The sequence below is a fragment of the Patiria miniata genome, unplaced genomic scaffold (assembly GCF_015706575.1).
Source record: "Patiria miniata isolate m_02_andy unplaced genomic scaffold, ASM1570657v1 HiC_scaffold_21, whole genome shotgun sequence".
NCBI lineage: Eukaryota > Metazoa > Echinodermata > Asteroidea > Valvatida > Asterinidae > Patiria > Patiria miniata.
The window spans coordinates 5655627-5677114 of NW_024037060.1; the positions used below are offsets into that span (position 1 = coordinate 5655627).

At 40.4% G+C, this 21488-nt stretch overlaps 1 protein-coding gene across 1 annotated transcript in view; it reads right to left on the reverse strand.

Moving 5' to 3' along the window:
- Positions 1-20537, reverse strand: part of LOC119729610 (ectopic P granules protein 5 homolog) — a gene marked incomplete at its 5' end in the record, with an annotated part of 40757 nt that extends 20220 nt beyond the window's left edge. Inside the window, 20 exon segments of the mRNA XM_038202246.1 lie at positions 903-1101; positions 2241-2389; positions 3257-3470; positions 4976-5170; positions 6295-6466; positions 6807-6949; positions 7223-7300; positions 7422-7512; positions 8087-8258; positions 9314-9461; positions 10560-10683; positions 11030-11299; positions 12220-12386; positions 13985-14215; positions 15954-15980; positions 17221-17427; positions 18414-18531; positions 19312-19458; positions 19809-20071; positions 20433-20537. Of these exon segments, the coding sequence (XP_038058174.1) occupies positions 903-1101; positions 2241-2389; positions 3257-3470; positions 4976-5170; positions 6295-6466; positions 6807-6949; positions 7223-7300; positions 7422-7512; positions 8087-8258; positions 9314-9461; positions 10560-10683; positions 11030-11299; positions 12220-12386; positions 13985-14215; positions 15954-15980; positions 17221-17427; positions 18414-18531; positions 19312-19458; positions 19809-20071; positions 20433-20537 (3220 nt within the window).
- Between the last annotated feature and the right edge of the window lie 951 nt (positions 20538-21488).

Genomic DNA, 21488 nt, shown 5'->3' on the forward strand with positions numbered 1-21488 from the left:
GGGCATTTTGTAAAAAATCTGAAATTTTTCTTTTCTCACTGGATACTGAATTTTATGAGTTGAACTCTTCAGGGCATTCAATTCTGGCCTCTAGGCACCTCGTGTGAACTTTTGAGCAAATTTGATCAACTTGTATTTTTGGGTCAAAAACTGACTTTTTTCATGATGCCGGCTATGGAAAACGTTGAAGTTTTGGGGGCATTTTGTAAAAAACCTAAAATGTTTCCTTTCTCACTGGATACTGAATGTAATGATTTGAACTCTTCAGGGATTTCAATTCTGGCCTCTAGGCACCTCGTGTGAACTTTTGAGCAAGTTTGATAAACTTGTATTTTTGGGTCAAAAACGGACTTTTTTCATGATGCCGGCTATGGAAAACGTTGAAGTTTTGGGGTCATTTTGTAAAAAACCTAAAAGTTTTCTTTTCTCATTGGATACTGAATGTGATGAGTTGAACTCTTCAGGGTATTCAATTCTGGCCTCTAGGCACCTCGTGTGAACTTTTGAGCAAATTTGATCAACTTGTATTTTGGGGTTAAAAACGGACTTTTTTCATGATGCCGGCTATGGAAACAAGAATGCATAAGAAAAACTAACAGTCAGATTAAAATTCTCATCTCAGGTTTAGTCCTTTGCTGATGTAATTTGATGAGAACTGTATACTCTTGTGTGGAAAAATTCATAACTTGCTCAGGTAAGACTGGAACCCATGACCCCCTGGTTACTAGTACAGACGCTTCAACCAAATGACCATCAAGTGACCAAGTTGGTTTGAGTCTTACATATAAAACAGTGGGCTCATCATCAATGACTTGATTTATGGAACTTTGGTTCATGTAGCGTTTTAATATTGATCTTTGCCTTTGGAGTCAAAGATTTCGAGTCACAGATTTTGCCCCTACCTTGTTCCACGTCCAGATTTGCCGCGATGACTCGCTGAGCCTCCAAGATGATGGTGTTGAGGATGATGTAACCAAGGAAACTGACCAATGACTGGTGGTACTTTTTCCAGTTGCTATGGAGACCAAACTGTCCACACTGGGGGTTGTTGTTTCGCTGGCGGCTGAAGTATGTCGTCATCCATTCAATTGTCTCTTGTAACTGTATAAATTATGCATAAATTAATTCACAGCCTAAATTTCTTAGAGACGTAAAACTCTGATCGATATCAATTGGCTGTTGATCTGTAAATTCACCAAGTTAAATGGTAAAGACGTTTTTCATATTTGGGAATATTTTTTTTCCCTGACCGATTTTTTCTCATAAAGTTTTTAAGGTATAATTCAACTCGAATAAGCAAACCATACTGTACTCCTCCCAGGATTGGCACACAAATGTCCATGAAATATGTTATTATTTGAAAAAAAATTAATTTTCATGATACGTAAAGCTACCATGAAACAGTTGCGTATAGAAAATGCGTATGTGCAGCCACAGTGGAGTCAAAAAGTCTGCATTTTCAAAAACTGATATATTTGTCAACGGTGACTTTTAATAGTAAACCAAGGTTTACGCTCAGTTAATGTTATACCTAAGTTTTGCTTCTCATCGGAGTTGCTCTTTACAGCAAAGTCAACCACATCAAAGCAAATCACAGACATATCACAAGTAAAATCATAAGTCAGTCATAAGTCAGTCATAAGTCAAATCACAAGTCAATCACACGTCCAATCACAAGTCAATCACAAGTCAAACACACGTCAATCACAAGTCAGACACAAGTCAATCACAAATCAGACACAAGTCAATCACAAGTCAGTCACAAGTCAATCCCAAGTCAATCACAAGTCAATCACAAGTCAGACACAAGTCAAATCACAAGTCAAATCACAAGTCAATCACAAGTAAATTACAAGTCAATCACAAGTCAATTACAACTCAATCATAAGTCAATCACAAGTCAATCACAAGTCAATCACAAGTCAATCACAAGTCAATCACAAGTCAACCGTAAGTCAATCACATTAATCACAAGTCAATCACAAATCAGGTCCAAAGCAACAGGGGACGAACGTTGACATTAATATCTTTATCCTAGATCATTTGAATTGCTTGTGACTTTTGAATGACTTGTGACAACCTGCAGTGACTTATAACCCTTCTACCTGAAGTGCTAAGGCTAAGGCTTTGTCCACATTACTTGACTACGGCTAGCAGTAAAACACTTTGTCTATGAGAAGTGGCGTTAGCCGCTTCCATAGACACACGCCAATGAACATATACACAAGCCGTAGCCATACCTGTTGAAGGGAGAGCAGTGGCTGTGTCATGATCAGCACCTTGACCTGATCCTGACTGATGGAATCGGAGGTGACAGTCAGTATGGGACAGCCAAGAGACTTCAGGGTATCAGACCAGATGTCCTCATGTAGACAATGCTCCTCAGAACCTAAGAAGACGAATAGATCAAAATACACACATCAATGAAAAACAGTCTTTGTTAGTTTGTAGGCAGATGTCTTGCAGACGTTTTGATTCCAATTTCATAAAAATTGGACGCAATATTCAAGAAAAAGGTCTGATGACCATAATTAGAAAATGCTTAACCTGATAGGATTTATAATATGCATTCATTTGTACTAGGAATGAATGTTTCTACTAACATACCAAATTTCACAAAATTAGTCACTGCACTATTGATGTCAACTAGGGGTCAGGATTTTCCCCTTCCCCCCCCAAAAAAAATATTTTGGGATTAAAGGGAATATACATCATTTGCTTTTGCTGTAATTTTCAGAAATGGATGGAATTGGGGGGTTGGAAATATATAGCAAATATAGTAACACTGACTTTTATGAGTTTTGGGTTCGAAAATGCTATAAAAACCAAGAAAAACAATCATTTTCCTGTAGTCTGGTTCCCTGACTCCATATAAGAAGAAACAGAGCAGTTTACATACATTGGGGAATTGTAAGGTCAGGGAACCAGTCTAGCTGGCTTGTACCCGTTCATAGGTGTGTAATCGATTGCAAACAAGTGCGATGGTCAACTGGGGCTAGTATTTGAAAAAAAAGCCAGTTTTTCCAACACTGGTCGGCCGACCAGCGTTGGAAATTGATACAAAAATACCACTTTTCTTGAAAATGACAGTATACCAGGTGCCATGATTTTACAGGATGCTTTACACTGTCATTCACTAACAGTCCAGTAAGGTATTTCAAAATGATTTGGTAGTTTTATTTTTTGGTGTTTGCAAATGTTGTAGTTTCCCTTTAAGTCAAGACTTTTGCGGTTTAAGAACTGTCAGGCTACGAACCTTTCAGAACCAGTCTGAGCACGTCTCCGTAATGCTCAGGGAACTGATGCATGAGCATGGCCTGCAGGTGACTCCGGTAGATCTCAAACATCATCATGCTTCGGTTGTCCATCTCCAGGCCACAGCTAGTCAGCGCTTCACCCACCACCTCGATGAAATGGGAACGGACCGCCATGACCGGTTGGCAATTGCTCAGCCACTGGGCTGGGTCAAACTGATCATTAGATGGAAAAAAGAAACACAACAGTTGTGAAATTGCTAGTTTTGACCCCCCCCCCCAAATACTTACAATGAAAAATAAACTAGAAAGTCATATTCAATTCAATGGATTCAGAATGGCCATTCACTGGAAGTCTTTTTTTCTTTTTTTTAAAGGGAAGTAATTTCTTTAGGTCTGATTCCCGCCCCCCTGAATATAACATCACAACGATAATGTAAGTGCGGAACCAGACTAGGCAACAAGTCTACGAGTAACGCACAGTCTTTTATCAGGGTACGCCATCTTGAAAATCAAAGCGAGGCATATAATGCAAACAAACATGGTGGCGTAAACAGTGGGTGTGGTGAACGAGTGACTCTCGCAAAGTTACAGCAGATTGACACTCTTATAAATGGATGGATAGCTCAAATTCCCCTGTTCGTACGGGGCTCCAGTTCCTCTTTATTTCTTGGAAGTGACAGGTCCTGGGCGAATTACAATTTGCGGATAGCCCCCTAATGCAAGTACCTACTAAAACAGGTGCAACTTCGGCTCAGAAAATGTCGCAAATGGAAAAGTGAAAATAGAAAGTCTTGACGTTCCTCTGACGGCGTTGCTACGCGTAATAAGTTAAAACAGAAACTTCAGTTCGGCCACTGGTTTTGGGATTTATATTTATAAGATCCTTCTTCATAACACAATGAGACGTGACCCACCAAGAATATTGATTGATGTTTCGGGGAATCTGAGCTATCCATGCATTTTATAAGAGTGTCAATCTGCTGTAACTATGCGAGAGTCACTCGTTCACCGCACACACTATTTACGCCACGCCATGTTTGTCTGCGTTATATGCCGCGTTTTGATTTTCAAGATGGCTTACCCTGATAAAGGTCTATTGAGTTAAGTACAAAGAGAACACTCAGCTGGCTCTCTGGGACCAGCAAAAACAAGGAAACACCAAGCCTAAGAAGTGATCTGAGGAAAAGTTGCATGCCTGTAATTAATGTTAAACTCCATTAACTGGTTAACAAATTAACTGAATCTTCTCAGAACCACACACAACTCTCGAAAGAGATAATAATAATTTGGGAGGCTAATCATCCTTACTCGCAGCTGGTATGCTGAATTGCGAAGTACGCGGCTACAACGTGGTCGGGCCGCTGGCACGTAACGGCGCCTATGGCTGCCGGCCACATCGACCCATACATGACCACGGAGCACAGCCTGAGATCAAAAGTGTTTGATTTTTCCAGAGAGAGGAAAACCGGAGGGCCCGGAGAAAAACCCTCGTGGCACAGGAGAGAACACACGCACAACTCTTTACTCACATGTGAAACGCGGCCAGGATTTGAACTGTAGTCACCTTAATGAGAGGCGAGCGCTTTACGCACAAGCCTGCCATGCCACCCATGATACACATCATGATACATGATATATGCTTCTGTAACAAAAACCTACTTAGAATCAAGTAATTGGATCAAATCAAACAAACAAACTACATACAGTGCCCTGTCTACCTTAGTTAGAAGCATAAATGCTGTGTCCTGATTATCGCTTATGCTGATCCGTACCACGTCGCTGTACATCTGAACGAAGGCGTCACCGCAGTGGTTAGGGGCAAGGTTCGGGGCTAGAAGCCCGGCTAAGTTACAGTTTGTCAAGATGGCTGACAGCAACGGCTGGGCTTGGTCAGGGTATGGGCGGATATACTCCTGAGAAAGGGGAGGGGGAGAAATATGAACATCAATGTGTCATTGCGGTGAAAACTCTAAAAATTAAGTTGCTCTCTAAAATTGCTACTTCTTGAGAAAAAATTATTCACTTTACAAAGAGACATTGAACCATAAAACCCATTGGTCGAATGGATTTTTAAAAGTTTTAAAGGGAATGTACATCATTGGCTTTTGCTATAATTTTCAGAAATGAACTATTTGAGGGGTTAGTATAATAGATCAAATATTGTTACACTGACATTTTTGAAGTTTTGTGTTGGAAAAGGTTGGAAAAACCAAGAAAAACAAAAATGTTCAAGTAGTCTGGCTCCCTGACTCCACAAAAGATAAAATGGATCAATTTATAGATGATGGAAATGTGTAAGGCAATGGAACCAGTCTAGCTGGCCTGCACCCGTTCATGAACATGTAACCAATAGCAAACAAAATTTGGACTGAAAAAAATGGTCAATTTGGAGCAGTAGTTGAAAAATAGTTAGGTTTTTCCAACGCTGATCGGCCGACCACCTTTGGAAATGTATACAAAAATACCATTTTCTTGAAAATGACTTCACACCAGGTGCCATAATTTTACAAGATGCTTGAGACTGTCATTAACCAACATCCTAGTAAGGTATTTCGTAAAAACTTGGTAGTTTTATTTTTCGATGTTTGCAAATGTTGTATATTCCCTTTAAGCAGGTTGTGCACTGTGCACATTGTATATATAGAATTTGATTTTCAGGGCCAGAATGTTTATGACTATAATTGACCTATCAGTGTTTGCGAGTTAGCCACGCCCCTTTACAGACAACCCTAAGAAATTTTGCACATTAAATTTTGTTTGTCTCAGATTTTGCGCGTTCTGCGCCCATTTGTATATCATGCAATTGGACAATATTTAACAAGCTGCATTGGCGCGATTCTACCGTGATAGGTTAATTATGAAAGTTGCCCAGAAAAGAATATACCACTCGTAATGGGGATGGCACTCGGGCACCAGATCGAGTCAATTTACCAGACACCATTCAAACACAAGTCAAAACATTGCCATTTAGATTTAATGTCTTAAGATTACACTGCTCTTACATACACAGCACTCTCTCCCTCTGCATATTTCCTACCTGGCCTAGTATTTCAATGCAAGATGAGAAGAATTGGCGGGTGGGTGGGTAGTGCCTGGCACTCTCGCTCATCTGGTTGCCTAGGTGATAGAGTAGACTAACGCCAGTCTGCTTGGCAGCTTCAAACTCGGCAGGGCTGTCAGTCAGTGCCCGAGTGAAATGAATGAGATCCCTGAAATTGGCAATAAGGGTCATAACGGAAAATTTGAAAAAATTGGAACTTGATTAACAAACGTGAAGTTAACTAGTAACTAAATAATCAGGATCATCAAAAGTTAGCAGAAGTATACTCGAGTTAACTAGAGTAACTGACAATTAAGAAGCACGCTTAGCGAGCGGAGTCACAGTGGTAAAAACGATTTCACCAAGTAGTTTTCTAATATTGCAGTCTTCTGAGATTCCAAGTAGTAACTTCTCTGCCCACACGATACCACCAACCCTCTGGGCAGCCTTGCCTTCCCTTCACACAGCACAAGCTGTCGATGCCATATCTTGCTGATGCTGTGACTTACGTGATTGCATTCTCTATGTGTACGGCAGACACGACAACATTTGAAGGAGGTGGGGCTAATGACTCGATTGACAGCTGTTTGAATTCGGCTCGGTTCTCATCCAGTCGTCTAGAGATGATCTCGTTAACTTGCTTGGACTTGTGCTGTAAGTAAAATGGCAAAATTAATCCTGGTGTTGTATAAATTATCTTACTAAGGCCGGTTTAAGACTCTCACGTAAATGCCAATGAAGGAAACACAGAGCTAAAATGTTTCCAACTCTTGCGAATGAAGTGAACCTCAAGTACTAACAATCTTTGTTACGCAACTTCTTAAAATCTGTAATTTTGTACCTGATGCAGGATTAAAAATTAACGAGAGGAAGGAGATAAAAGAGTCAAGGATTTAGTCGTCAAGGAATATTCAACAAGTCTTACTCTGACGGTGACAACTGCTGGGCCCTTGCACTTGTGCATTGGGTTGAACATACTCTTACACGGGACCTGGATTTGGTTCTAGAAAAACAGAATCAAAGTACCAATTTGGTCACTGCAGAAATTACAAATAAATGTTTGCTGGTCTATAAAATTTGGTTACGTTCGGCAAGGGGGGCATTGTGATGAATTCAACACTGACCTGTATATCGTTGTTGGCGTACAGACCAGGCACCATCTCCAGGAACTCACAATCTAGGACCACGTTGCGGTTCTCCCTGTCTGAAAATGTGCTGCGTACAAAAAGAGAAAATAGTGTAACTCAAAAATCATGATTAATTAAAAATTTCGTGCTACATTATATTATTCATACATTTGTGAATGTTCATATTGTACCAATAATTATTTGTTACATCATGCGCCTGGATACTGCAATTTCATTGGATGAGAACGGCCACGTGTCCAGTCTGTAAAAATGCATACATAGTGGTTAACCTCGTATTCAATGCGCGTTTGGATGCACGCATGTAGAAACTGAATGTAGAAACTGCACGCGTGCTCGCGACTGAGAACAGCAATGCGCTACCACTCAGTCTCATGTCCGGCAGGAAAGCCTGCAGTTATCAAGGGTTACACCGCACTGATTTCATTCATTTCTTGCGTAATAATTTACAACCATTTTTCATTTTGACTTTAAGCATGATATAACAAAACAATTGTTGACTACTGGGATTTGAGATGTGCCCTTTTTAACCCCCTCGAAAAACGGCATATCCCACATCAGAGCAGACAACAATTGTTAAATATAACCTTCTTTACAAGGAGTTAAGAATTTGGGTATGATTGTTCAGCAACACAAAGGCTTACTCTGCATAGTATAGGAGTTGTTTAATGTCATCTTGAACGAAGACTAGCATGGCATGATTGTTGACTAGTAGCTCCCGAGGCACGTCGGGCACCGGTGCAAAGACGGGTACCACTGAAGGTGGCTCTTGCTGATCCTCATAGTGAGTCAGACGGTTCAGGATACGGCTTGTTGCTAGGCAAGAGTTAACAAAGAACAGCATTGAAATGCCAAATTTAAAGAACATTTTCAAAATGAATTCATGAATTCATGAATTCTATTTTCAGATTTTTGTATTAGTGGCACAATGTGCATGCCCACTTTCAAATTTCAGAATAAATCACTCACTCTGTTTCATCTACTGACCTCAGCAGATATTAATTAACAGTAATGTAATAACAACTCGAAATGACTGTTTCCGACTTTGCAACTTCATGATGTCTTTCTGAATACTGTCTTTCCACAATTTCGTTGATGAAAAAAAGCAAACTATATCCAGAATATAAGCTGGTTTATACTCAACCACAAAATGCAAATGAAATTGTGACATTACAGCCAGTAGTTTCTCTGCAACAAGTTCAACAAAATTCAAAACAAAATTTGCCATAAATGTTTTGCTATATCAAATTCCTTGAAACGCTCATAACGACAAAGTCTGTCGTTGTTCTTGCAGTCTTGGGCAAACTCGGTCGTTAAAAATTAAAATTTTAAAGGGAATATACAACATTTGCAAACATCGAAAAATAAAACTACCAAGTTTTTACGAAATACCTTACTAGGATGTTGGTAAATGACAGTCTAAAGCATCCTGTAAAATTATGGCACCTGGTGTGAAGTCATTTTCAAGAAAATGGTATTTTTGTATACATTTCCAACAATGGTCGGCCGACCACCATTGGAAAAACCTAACTATTTTTCAACTACTGCTCCAAATTTACATTTTTTTCCGTCCAAATTTTGTTTGCTTTTGGTTACATGTTCATGAACGGGTGCAGGCCAGCTACAACTGGTTCCCTTACCTTACAATTTTCCGGCATCTATAAATTGATCCATTTCATCTTTCATGGAGTCAGGGAACCAGACTACTTGAACATTTTTGTTTTTCTTGGTTTTTCCAGCATTTTCAAACACAAAAATTCAAACATGTCAGTGTAACAATATTTGATCTATTATAATAACCCCTCAAATAGTTAATTTCTGAAAATTACAGCAAAAGCCAATGATGTACATTCCCTTTAACAGTTTCTTACCACTGTCAATCTGCTCTTGTTCTGAGGTCAGACCCTGGCTGAATCCTGATGTGTTTGTGTCTGGTTGACTCATTGTGATCCACGAGTTGACTAGCTGAGTTGTTTGATAGTTGGCCATGTCCACGTTGGCGTACTCCATCCACAGATCCTGAAACGTTAGTGGATATTTGAATGAATATCACGGGTGTGGAGATGAGTTGTATAGTTGAGTTGTATGAAAGTCGGTATGATATAGTTCGTCATCCACAATACCCCCCAAGTCCTAGGGAAGTAGTGGATAATTGCCCACAGTTTAGTGGATATAATGGGTGTGTTCAATAAATTGATGAATTGGATAATATCAGCAAGTCCACAGTACCCCACAAGTCCTAGGGAAGTAGTGGATATTGCCCACAGTTTAGTGGATATAATGGGTGTGTTCAATAAATTGATGAATTGGATAATATCAGCAAGTCCACAATACCCCACAAGTCCTAGGGAAGTAGTGGATATTGCCCAGAGTTTAGTGGATATAATGGGCGTGTTCAATAAATTGATGAATTGGATAATATCAGCAAGTCCACAATACCCCACAAGTCCTAGGGAAGTAGTGGATATTGCCCAGAGTTTAGTGGATATAATGGGTGTGTTCAATAAATTGATGAATTGGATAATATCAGCAAGTCCACAATACCCCACAAGTCCTAGGGAAGGAGTGGATATTGCCTAGAGTTTAGTGGATATAATGGGTGTGTTCAATAAATTGATGAATTGGATAATATCAGCAAGTCCACAATACCCCACAAGTCCTAGGGAAGTAGTGGATATTACTCAGAGTTTAGTGGATATAATGGGTGTGTTCAATAAATTGATGAATTGGATAATATCAGCAAGTCCACAATACCCCACAAGTCCTAGGGAAGTAGTGGATATTGCCCAGAGTTTAGTGGATATAATGGGTGTGTTCAATAAATTGATGAATTAGATAATATCAACAAGTCAACAATGAACTGCACAATATTGTTCATTGTTTATTTATATCCACAGTGTCACTTATTTTAATTATGGCAATCAATACAAAAAGGTACTTTATAGACAAATGGTGAAACTGTAGAGGAACCAACTAAGAAGCTAAGCTTGTAATCGTTGGCCCCTTACACAAATTTAAAGTTGCTTTTAATACACAAAACACAGCACAAACAATAGACAAGGACACAAACTTTAAATCAACATCAACAAGTCAACAATATAATGCTGTTTGACCTACCTGATCACCGTTGAAGATTCTGGAGAGTTTCTCAGCCTCATACTGCGGTGGCAACGAGGGCAGATAGAGACTCGCGTCATGTAGCAACGGCTCCTCTAACCACAGAAGGTACATCTGATACAATCTGTAGATAACAAACACACAAAAAGAGTCACCGACAGAGTGATCGGTTAAGCCGTGCCTCGCGAGGTTTTGACCAATCATACAGCTGCGACTGCACGAAGTGGGCGGGGCTTACAGCCTATATCCAGAATGGTCCATTCCAAGGCAAGTTTGAAAATTGTATTTATTTTGTCAGGGGCACGACATGCTGAAAGCACAGCCAGCTAAATTTGCTGGAGTTAAAATGTGCTCAACTTTCATGAATTTGCAGTGTGAGTACTTGAAATGACATCAAGAATTGGCATTTGCGTTATGAGTTTGAACCAAGTTCAAACTGGCCATTTATTTCAGATTTTGTTTTAACTCACTGAACAAGATGGCGGTGATGCTCCGACCCAGCTTCAAATTCTCCTTCCTCCAGTCCATCCATTCTGGCCTCCTCCTCCCCAGCCTCTGCCTGGTTTGTAGAACCCATGGAGGAGGAGGAGGGGGAGGGCTTTGGGGCAGCAGGCTTTTTGTGGCTGGCCTCGTGGTGGAAGTCGGCCGTCTGTCGGAGTCGTCTCTTCATCTTCTTGAGATAGGTCAGGTTGGTGATGCTCTGGAAGTAACGCTGGCCGATGCTGGCTCTCTGGGAAATACTATAGGATCAAAGAAAAGGAGAAGACATGACAGAAGAAATACAGCAAAGACACAGTACTACTTGCTTTTGAGGAATTGACGGTTGATTCCACAAAACTCATCGTATATAACGAAGTAACGATCCACGGTAGGGCTTACGATAGACAGTAGGGCTACTACTGATTGCATCAATGATAAGTGATAGCAACCTGTTGGGCCATAGTATGTTTGTCGCGCATGTGGGATAGTTATTTATACTTCCCTGATGCATTGGATCCTTGAAAAATAGGGGAAGCATAAATTGGCTCATACGTTCTCATCAGCTGATGTAACCCCATACACACTCACGCTCTGAATGTTTCAGTAACTTAAAACAATCATTTGGGAAAGTTCAAAAGCCGAGCAAAACATAATCACAAGTTTAGCGTTGTGACTCCTCAGTTATTCCTTCGATTAACCCTAACCGCCCTGAATCCTCCAAAATCCTTTTTGCAAATTGGAGGAATTTGCAGGATTGAGGTTACATGGCAAAAGTGCGTTGCTGATTTCGGAGTACGCACTGTGTCAAGGCCTTGGGCCGGACCTTGTGTTGTTTATGTTCAGCCGTGCATAAATTTAGTCCTTGATTATACTTGACAACCTCCGTACTGCTCCAGGATGTCACTGCCTCTGCCTCAGCCTATTGACAGTCATAGCCGGAAGATTTTGCAGGATTCAGGCAGTGGTCACCCCTCCATGGACCATACTCAAGAAACAACGGAGGAATTTGCAGGTTTGTGGCTATATGCTATTTTTCCATGGGGCCGATTGGAGGACTTTGCAGGATTGAGGCTACATCCTAGCAAAAAGGCCTAGGGAGTTAGGGTTAAGAAACAGATCCTGACACAAAAACTCGCCTCAGCAAGAATGAAATAAGGACAGCAAACATTTGGAAGCATACCCAGACTCTGCAGTGACTCGCTGAAGGTAAACCATGAAGAAACGCTGCCATATGATGGGTAGCAGGGGATGCTCGATGTCCGTGTCTAGAGCTAGTTGAGCCCAGCGGTAGATGGGCAGCCGAGCTACGGGCATGGAATAGTCCAACTTGAGTCTCTGACAGGCGCGCTGTGAAATAAAATTTTCCAAACAGAAACTGGCATCATGACAGATTCTTTAATAACGTCACAAAATACATTTTCTGAATGTGAAAGTTTGATAAAAATCTTCTTTTTTTAAAATTAATTTTGAGAAATACAGGATTTTTCAATACATGTGGAAGTACGTTTCAAGAAGTTTTAATCTCCAATGTACATGACTGACTAATCAAGCAATTCTACTGATTCATGTTTTTATATTTAACAGTCAAGCATCATAATATCCTATTAACAAACAATGATTGTGGTAAAGTGGCATGCTTAGGGGTACAAATCCAATGATCCAAGACGACACATAAAAGCAGCAACACAATGCCAAAGATAAACAGTAAAATTCTCCAGTAATGATCACTTTACCCAACGTTGGAATATAACGAACCAGCGCTGTTGGATTGAATTGTACAATACAAGCCAATGACCGCTTCACATATTACTATCAAACTAAGTACGTTTAATGGACCCATTATGTAGTTGATTTTAGCAGTTAGGCCAAAAAAAAAAATAGTTCTGCTTCTGATTACATGCCTTTCAAAAATAGGGTCGGTCGGTCGGAATTTTTTTTTTTTTGCCAATTTTTTTTAAGCAGATTGAATGGGGTATTCAATTATATGCAAAGTTTTAGCCTGAACTATTTCCATTGCACTACGAAAGCTATACACGAAATGGCAACAAAAAGTGAATAAAACCTACCTTTAATTATTGTCAATATATTTACGTTCGATAATTTCAAAAAATAATGGAAAATTCAGGTCGTTCGCACCATATGCACAACGCTAGTCAAGACGCGGGGAGCTGGCCAAAACTCCGAGGTGTGTGATGCGAGCGTGTGTGGCGAGCGGCCCGCCATGGGCCGACAGACCTGTTTTCACGGTCAAAAATGCCGGGAAACACGCGGCATGTATCACTCCAAATACGAGTAGTGCGATCTCAAAATGAACTCTTGAACACAGAAAATACATACAGAGACAAGCTAGATCAATTCTGTAAATTAACTTGCAAAAATGTTCTTTCTCCATCGGTGTTTTCTTGGCATTTTTCACGATGTCGAATCCGACCAGTTGACAGTGGCCTGCGCTGCTAGCGCGCTATCGGTCGCATAGTTGTGGACTGGTTACCGCATTTTCATCATGTCTTCTAAATTGGCCCCTGCGCGGCGCGGCAGGAACCAGTCGTCGCCACGTGATATAGTCACCGTACGGACATCGTTTATATCGCGAAGCGAATTTGTAAAAATAACGGAGGTTTCTTTTGAAAAAAAGCGAATGTAAGTAAGAAAACAAATAAATACAAGCATTTTTTGATGCAAAAGGGTTGTTGAGAGGTATTTTGTGAGGACAGAAAAGACAACAAAATTTTATTTTTATTTATTCAATCTTTTTTTCTTTTTTTTTGGAATTGCCGATAAAATTTTTAGGGTCGCAGCCCAAAAATAGGGTCGGTCGGGTAACCGGAAGCAGAACTATTCTTTTTTTTGGCCTTACCGGTAGTAAAGGGGCACACAATGATATATTCTTGTGCCAAATTGTCCCTGACCCTCTGATGGGCCAATCAATAATGGTTCCAACTTACCTTGAGACCCGCATCGGGGCTCAGGTCGGCATCTTGACACAACTCTAACGAGACCTCTCGCAGTAATCCCATGTCTTCTAGGTTCTTAGTCTCTGCTGACAGGATGCAGTAGGCTAGCCACGGCCTCTCCATGCTCTGCTTCTCCAGGAGGCTCGGCAAGGGGTTGCCAGATGAGACAAAGGACAGAACGGAAGAGATGAACCCTTGGGATTTGGTCTCAACCTTCGCGTCCTGAGGACAACAAAGATGTAAGAATCATAAACAAATTCATTTTATTTCTCTTCATGAATTTTCAACTTGTATGTTCTATTCCAACCAAAAATACTTCTTTTTTTCTTCTTTTTTAAAATGTCTGCACTCCTCTGAAAAAAAAAAGGTTTTTGTTTTGGGCACGAACAGATCCAGTTTGCGAGTAGATGGATCCGGGTCAGTACATTATCAATACTAATTGTGAGGCGGGAACCAGCCAACCCCACAAGAACGAACAGAATTATTGTCTGGCAGTTAACAATTCAAATTTATACAGTAATAATTAAATAACTAAACATGGGCCAATTTTTTTCAGTCGATGTCTCATTCAAAAGTGAATAACTTTTTTACTGCCTGAAAAATAGCATTTAGAAAATGCATCCATTTTTTTTCAGAATGAAACAACAGAAAATAGCATGGGGAATGCCACTTTAATGACTCGTGGAATTTTTGCATCAGATTTGTGATGGACTTTAACTACAACAACTGAACTTTAACACAAATGAACACAGTGCAAAAAAAGCCTCAAGCAATAATAGTGAAATGGTACAAATGCAAAATGTACTTTGCTTTTGTTAAGATTAGAATCAAACACTTAAAGAAGACATTTAAAAAAAAAATTGTTGACAAAGTTTTCATACAAACAAAAGGAAATTATATGAATGTTGGTATATGTAAAGGACAAGAACAACATTTTAATATTAACTCGGAAGGTTAGGCCTGTAATATGATTCAAATTTACAAATATATAAACAAACGATTGTTAAATGTAACATTTTTCAGGCATTATCAAGGCTTCTGTTGACTTGAATTAGAAGGGTGCTGGAAACAATCATTAATCCTAACAGAACTCAACTCATCAAACCCCAAAGGCATGTTTTGTTGGAATCTGTCAGGATGGGTACAGTACCACTAAGGCTAAACTGACAGTCTTTTGCATTGGGTTGGCACACCTCCAGAATCAAAGTCAGAAATATGTGTGTGCAGTTTCCCATGTGGTGTTGGAATTTGCCAGGATGGGTATGGTTCCTAGTAAATCATGCTGGGGAGTTAGGGTTCATTCTAACATTTTCTTCTACACTGAGATACTTTCCCTGCAACAAGTGACTGTGTGCATGTTTATGCCCTCTAACGGTGGAAGGGTGAAATATGCAACTGTGGTGGCCCTTTTCAGTTTCTGTTGTGCACTCAATACGCAGTAAGTTGACAACACATTGTATAGGGAATTTCTCTCTCTCTGACCCACGTGAACCAGCCGGAAAGTCAGCGTCACCATTGTAGTAGGCAAAAGAAATCGCACTGCGCAGTAGGTAGTAGGCTACCCTCAAAGCCGTGATGGATGGTAAAAACTGTGAGAAAAACACAAAGCCAACATCCAGTGCTGGGTCGGCACGATTGTGACAACCGTACACAACACAGGTAGTGACCATTATGCCATTTGATAAAGAATTTGAGGTTAGTTTACGTGAAAATGAGCCCTACTCTCTGGTTTACAACGCACAACATGGTTGCTAACCAAACGCTTGCCTACTGCAATGGTGGCCGATCACGGGGTAACTGGATGGTCAGGTGGTACTACGATCGGACCTATTATAACAAACGACACTTTTCATAACAGGAACAAATTAGCATGCATACGAGAAAGCCACTCAACACAGTAACCACTGCAGAAACACATCAAAACAACTCCACTGAAAAAGCAACTGGAAAAGCAAATTACCTGACTTGAGGAAGATCTTAGAGCAAGCTGAAGTCAGAAATTAGCAAATATACCATGAAAAACAAGAGAAAAGAACACAAACTTTGGGGTTTTTTTGGGGGGGGGGGTTGGGTTGGCCCAAGGTGATGTGAGGCAGCTTTAGTTTACCTAAATGAATGGTCACACTTATAGCAATGGAGAACTGAGTGATTGCACATTAGCTGTGAGGTTTCTTACAGCCAGATTATGCAACAACAAGTAACGGAACACAATTCAACATAGAGAACCATGTCTGGTTGTGGCAAATGGTAGATTTCAAGAGAAAAAAAATCTGCCGGGCTCAAGTTGGAAAAGGTTAGTAAAAGCAAGCAAGACTTTTTTTGTAAGTGGCCAGAGAAGACATTGCAGTCTTTCAAATTCCTGTTTTCTGTAGCTTTGGACTTTGGAGATTTTAGACAACTATTTGGAGGACTTTGGCCTATTTCTGGATCTGCTTTGGGAACCTTAAATCACACATAATTTTTCTTTTCAATTCGGACATTTAAAGGCAAATAGGATCATTTTAATTTATGCTAAAAGTAACCTATCAAATTATTACCAAAAGTTAACTTGGATTAACGATTGTACTGGTACTAAACAACCCGTGAAATTATTCTGTCTGGCTTGCTGTCATTAAGAAGAAATCCAGAAAGGTAGGCGATTTCCAACGATCAGTCAGTGGACTGATTTTTGGAAATAAAGAGTGCTATCGACAAAATCCTTTTTCGTGATCAAAAGGTTGTGCATGGCGTGTCACTGTTTTCTCAAAAGTGCAGTACCCACTGAGGTGAGGTTTAGGTTTAGACATTCTTCTTTGAATTTTGAGTGGTGTTACTAATGTGGGGGAGTGTGGCCTAGTGGCTCACGATCAGAGGGTCATGGGTTCAAATCCAGCTGCTGGCCATATGTTGTGTCCTTGGGCAAGCCACTTCACCCCTACTTGCCTCTCTCCACCCAGGAGTACAAATGGGTACCAGCATTAGCTGGGCAGTAACCTGCAATGGACTGGCATCCCGTCCAGGGGGAATGGAAATATTCTCAGTCGTTTCATGCCACTGAAACCGGAGATAAACGCCGGCCTGATGGGCCATATTGGCTTGTGACAGACTTACTAATGGAAGCAAACAAAATGCATGAAAAGCAAATGATCCTATCTGCCTTTCAGGCTTCCAAATAACTCTGGAGCCAGGGAACAGCTGAAGACAAAGCTGAAAGAAAACCGAAGTCTGGAAAAAGCCTGTCAAAGTACCTTGTACTGTTTGAGTATGACCTCTTCAGCCAGGGAGCAACCGCCCTTGTTGCAGAACGCCGCCGACAGCACCGCGTCTAAGATGTAGCAGATGTCTTGATCCAGATGCCAGCCGCTGCGCGTCGTCAGAAGCTTCAACCAGAACTCCAAGACTGCTTCAGCTGCGAGAGCGCCGGTACTAGGAGACAAAGATCGCTGGATCTGGGTCTGGTGGACGAGTAAAAAAAAACAGTGGGATTTGAAATATTTGAAGATTTTGGGAAAACTGCTATTCACATATTAAAAACGAAGATGGCTGGATTTCGAATTTTTGGGAAAGTTTCATCATTTTCTTGTTTCTTCCTTCATTAAATACAGTCAATGCGTAAACTCAATCTGCAACACTGATATGAGCTCATGAAACTTCAGGGTGAACTCTTATGCGAGTGCCTTAAAAGTAACATCACTGCGTTAGTTTTCTCAGTTTTCACAAAATTAAAAAAGTATTGTAAAAACCTGGAAGAAGGCACTTCAAATACAAGGGTATATATAATATTGGATGGCTTTGAGGTGGATACAAGAATATATTGCACGAACTATGACATCGCGAGTACAATATATTCTTGCTTGTATCCCCCGAAAAAAAGCTATCCAATATTATAATTATTATTTATATCAGGCTGACTTGATCCGCAAGAAATACAATTCAAGACACTGTCTTCATTTCTCCTTTTTCGTCAAACTATTTGAAGCTGACAGTGCGCATACACCTGGCCTGCTGCGTGCTGCATGCTTGCTGCGTGGGTGTCCGTGTTCGACAGTACCGCGCGCTACGCTCTGTTGAGTGGTTGACAACTGTGAGTTTCCACGCTCTTGATCATGCGGGAACCAGCGAAAATGCCCGGATGAGGGCGCACCGGACAATATCAAAATTATTGCTGTCATCCAAGTATGTTGTACAAAAGAATACAATACGCTGATTTATTTTTACCATTGGAAGCCTCATATAAAAACTAATTTCTTATATTACTCAGAAATAAATTAATTATCATATGAAATGGGAATCAGTGTGATTACAAAACACCCATGAGGCATAGTTCTATGAGTGAGCAAATTGTTTTGGCTAGTTTACCCCCAATCCATCACTGTGTATTTAGAATGCAAACTAGTCGTGTTACGACACGCAGCAAACTCTGTATCAAAAGACAGCTTACCAAAACCATTCCAGCGAAGAGTTTTGTGGTGTCTCCCGGGAAGGCGTTACTTCCTGTGGAAGATGACCGGAGGCTCTGGTGGTCGGCTTGTAGGATACGATGAACTATGGTCAAAAACCTACAGAAAATTAATGCAAAAATTGTTTGCTTAAAGGGAATATACATCATTTGCTTTTGCTGTAATTTTCAGAAATGGATGGAAATGGGGGGTTGGAAATATATAGCAAATATAGTTACACTGACTTTTTTGAGGTTTGGGGTTCAAAAATGCTATAAAAACCAAGAAAAACAATCGTTTTCCTGTAGTCTGGTTCCCTGACTCCATATAAGAAGAAACAGAGCAGTTTACATACATTGGGGAATTGTAAGGTCAGGGAACCAGTCTAGCTGGCTTGTACCCGTTCATAGGTGTGTAATCGATTGCAAACAAGTGCGATGGTCAATTGGGGCCAGTATTTGAAAAAAAGCCAGTTTTTTTCCAACGCTGGTCGGCCGACCAGCGTTGGAAATTGATACAAAAATACCACTTTTCTTGAAAATGACAGTATACCAGGTGCCATGATTTTACAGGATGCTTTCCACTGTCATTCACTAACAGTCCAGCAAGGTATTTCAAAATGATTTGGTAGTTTTATTTTTTGATGTTTGCAAATGTTGTATTTTCCCTTTAAAGAATTCCTGCAAATCTGTTCCATGAGTGTAATTCAGAAGTGTGGAGAATGTCTTGCATGTGACACTCTTCAGAGTTCGGACCACTCTTCGGACCATTCCAAATCGGCTAATAAGCTGACATACTCAAAGCAGACTACGTACTAGACTTGTCTCCTCGTTTGGGATTTTCTGCCATTATTCAAAAATGGACTGACCCTGAATGAATATTCATGAATGAAGATCTTACTTGTCATTGGTCAGCAGGTAGTCTGGGTTTCCTCATCCAGAAAACATGGGCACGACCATTGCGAGGAGGGGGAGGCAGAAGCGCTGGCAACCAGCCTGGATCAGGGTGTGCATGTTGGGGATGCCGTTTGTGATGAAGCTATCAATGCTAAAGGTCAAATTGAATATTCATAAACGCCAAGGTCAACAGCTGAAATATGTTTTATTGACTGAAAAATGCTACACTTTGTTAGTGAAGGAGTTTGATGACCTTAACGATACAATCTTTAAAAATAAAATTCAAACCAAAAGTTGGTTTAAGCGCAATTTTTGCAACTTGACTTTTTACAGCGAGTTTGAATGGTATCCACTTGAGATGATATTTACATGTGCTTAAATTGCCTCAAACATATAGCACATTATTAATTATCTCACGAATGCCTAGTTAAGGTAATTAATTCTTGATCAAATGACCTTAGGCATTCATCCAAAATAGCGAAATTTACTCTTCATACCAACCTATGGCCCGTTTTGGTCATTGCAATATTCACAAAGCAGCCGATAGTAACGTTGGTCTGCAACGCCTTCTGCAGTGGATACAGCTTCATGTTGGTGTCGGGATTTGGCAGCACACCAAACCAGTCGTCAAGAGCGGCGCCCTCGCTGGACGCGAGCAGGATGGGGCGGGGCTGGTGGTGTTTGTGGAGGCGGAGTTTAGGGACCAGGTCCCAGGCCCACAGGTCAAAGGCTTGCTCCTGGGAGGAGAACGGTCCAGTACCAAGCTACAAGCGGTAAAGTACATGTATAACTTGAGTAATATACAAATACAACATAATTTGAGGGGAAGTTGTGGAAGTTACTGGTCCTGGGGTGTAGGTCAGCTTGACTACCTCCCGACGCAAAGCGGAGGGACGTAGACGGGAGTCTAAGGTTCATCTCGGGATACTCCCTACCTGGTACTATCGAACAGTTGGGTATGAGCTTCTTTCACTTCCCTGACAAATTGAAACATTAACCAATGAAACAAGAACATTGGGCTCATGACCAGTGAATACAGCCATACACAATCTAAATCAAAAACGTTCTTGAAAAAAGATGGACAAGATGGAATCAAGGAAAGCCTGCCTAATGAGGAAACTTTACCCTTGAAGCTCCGGGCGATTTGGAAGTTAGAACTTTGAGGTACGCCTCTACGACCAAAATGGCTGTGCTCCGGTGAAGATTGAGATCGAGAAATAAGGCATCCTCCTAGAATGACAAAAACAGTAAACACTTGGCTCAAATTCTGTAGTTTAGGCAACTGAAAACAAACAAATATATTTCTTAGAATGTATATATATCAGGCACAAGCTTCAAGTTTAAAGCTATAGTCCATCATTTGCAGCCATCCGAAAAGTAACTGGCGTAATTACTGTTGAAAAACAAACTTGGTTGAAAGATAGTAAGGGAACTAAACTCCCTGTGAAATTATTCTTTCTGGGAAGCTGTCATTTTGAAGTAATCAACGAAAGAAGGCATTTCCAACGGTGATTCTTAAGAAGCACCGTAGGAAAATTTAAATTAGTAGGTCGTTTTGTTATTCAGCGCAGCGCGCACAAGTATTGGAACGACGCACACGCGCGCGCGGCTGTTATAATTCGTCGGATCAGTACGCGACGCCGCGTATAGCTGCAATTCAAAACAATTCAAAACATGATTCAGTAACTTTTGATTTGAAATTTAGATCTTAGAATGCTGCTTTTTCTCGGAATGTACAGCTAAAGCTTAGCTGAAACTTCATCAGGTTAGTTGCTCAGTATCCTTCATTAGATTTTGAACACTTTTGTTGCTTCAAACGAACAAAATGCACAAATTACAAATGATGGACTAAAGCTTTAAGAATGGTCTCTTAAACACAAATGATTTTAGTTTATAACTGTTAACCCTAAAAGTAGGTGAAAGCATAATATGAAATTATTTTTGGGGGGTGTCTCTATTTACAACTCAAGAATATTTTTTCAACATGCTGAAGTTATTTCCACGCTTTCAGTGACAACAATGACAGATGTTAAGTTTAAGAAATACAATAATTCAGATATTAGACAGTGCTATGACTGAACTACAAACACCTTGTCCATTTTTTAAGCAGGTCAAAGCCGACATAGAAATTGGGCTTGAATTAACAACTTCAAAATTAAAGGTAGAGTAAATCATTTGTCA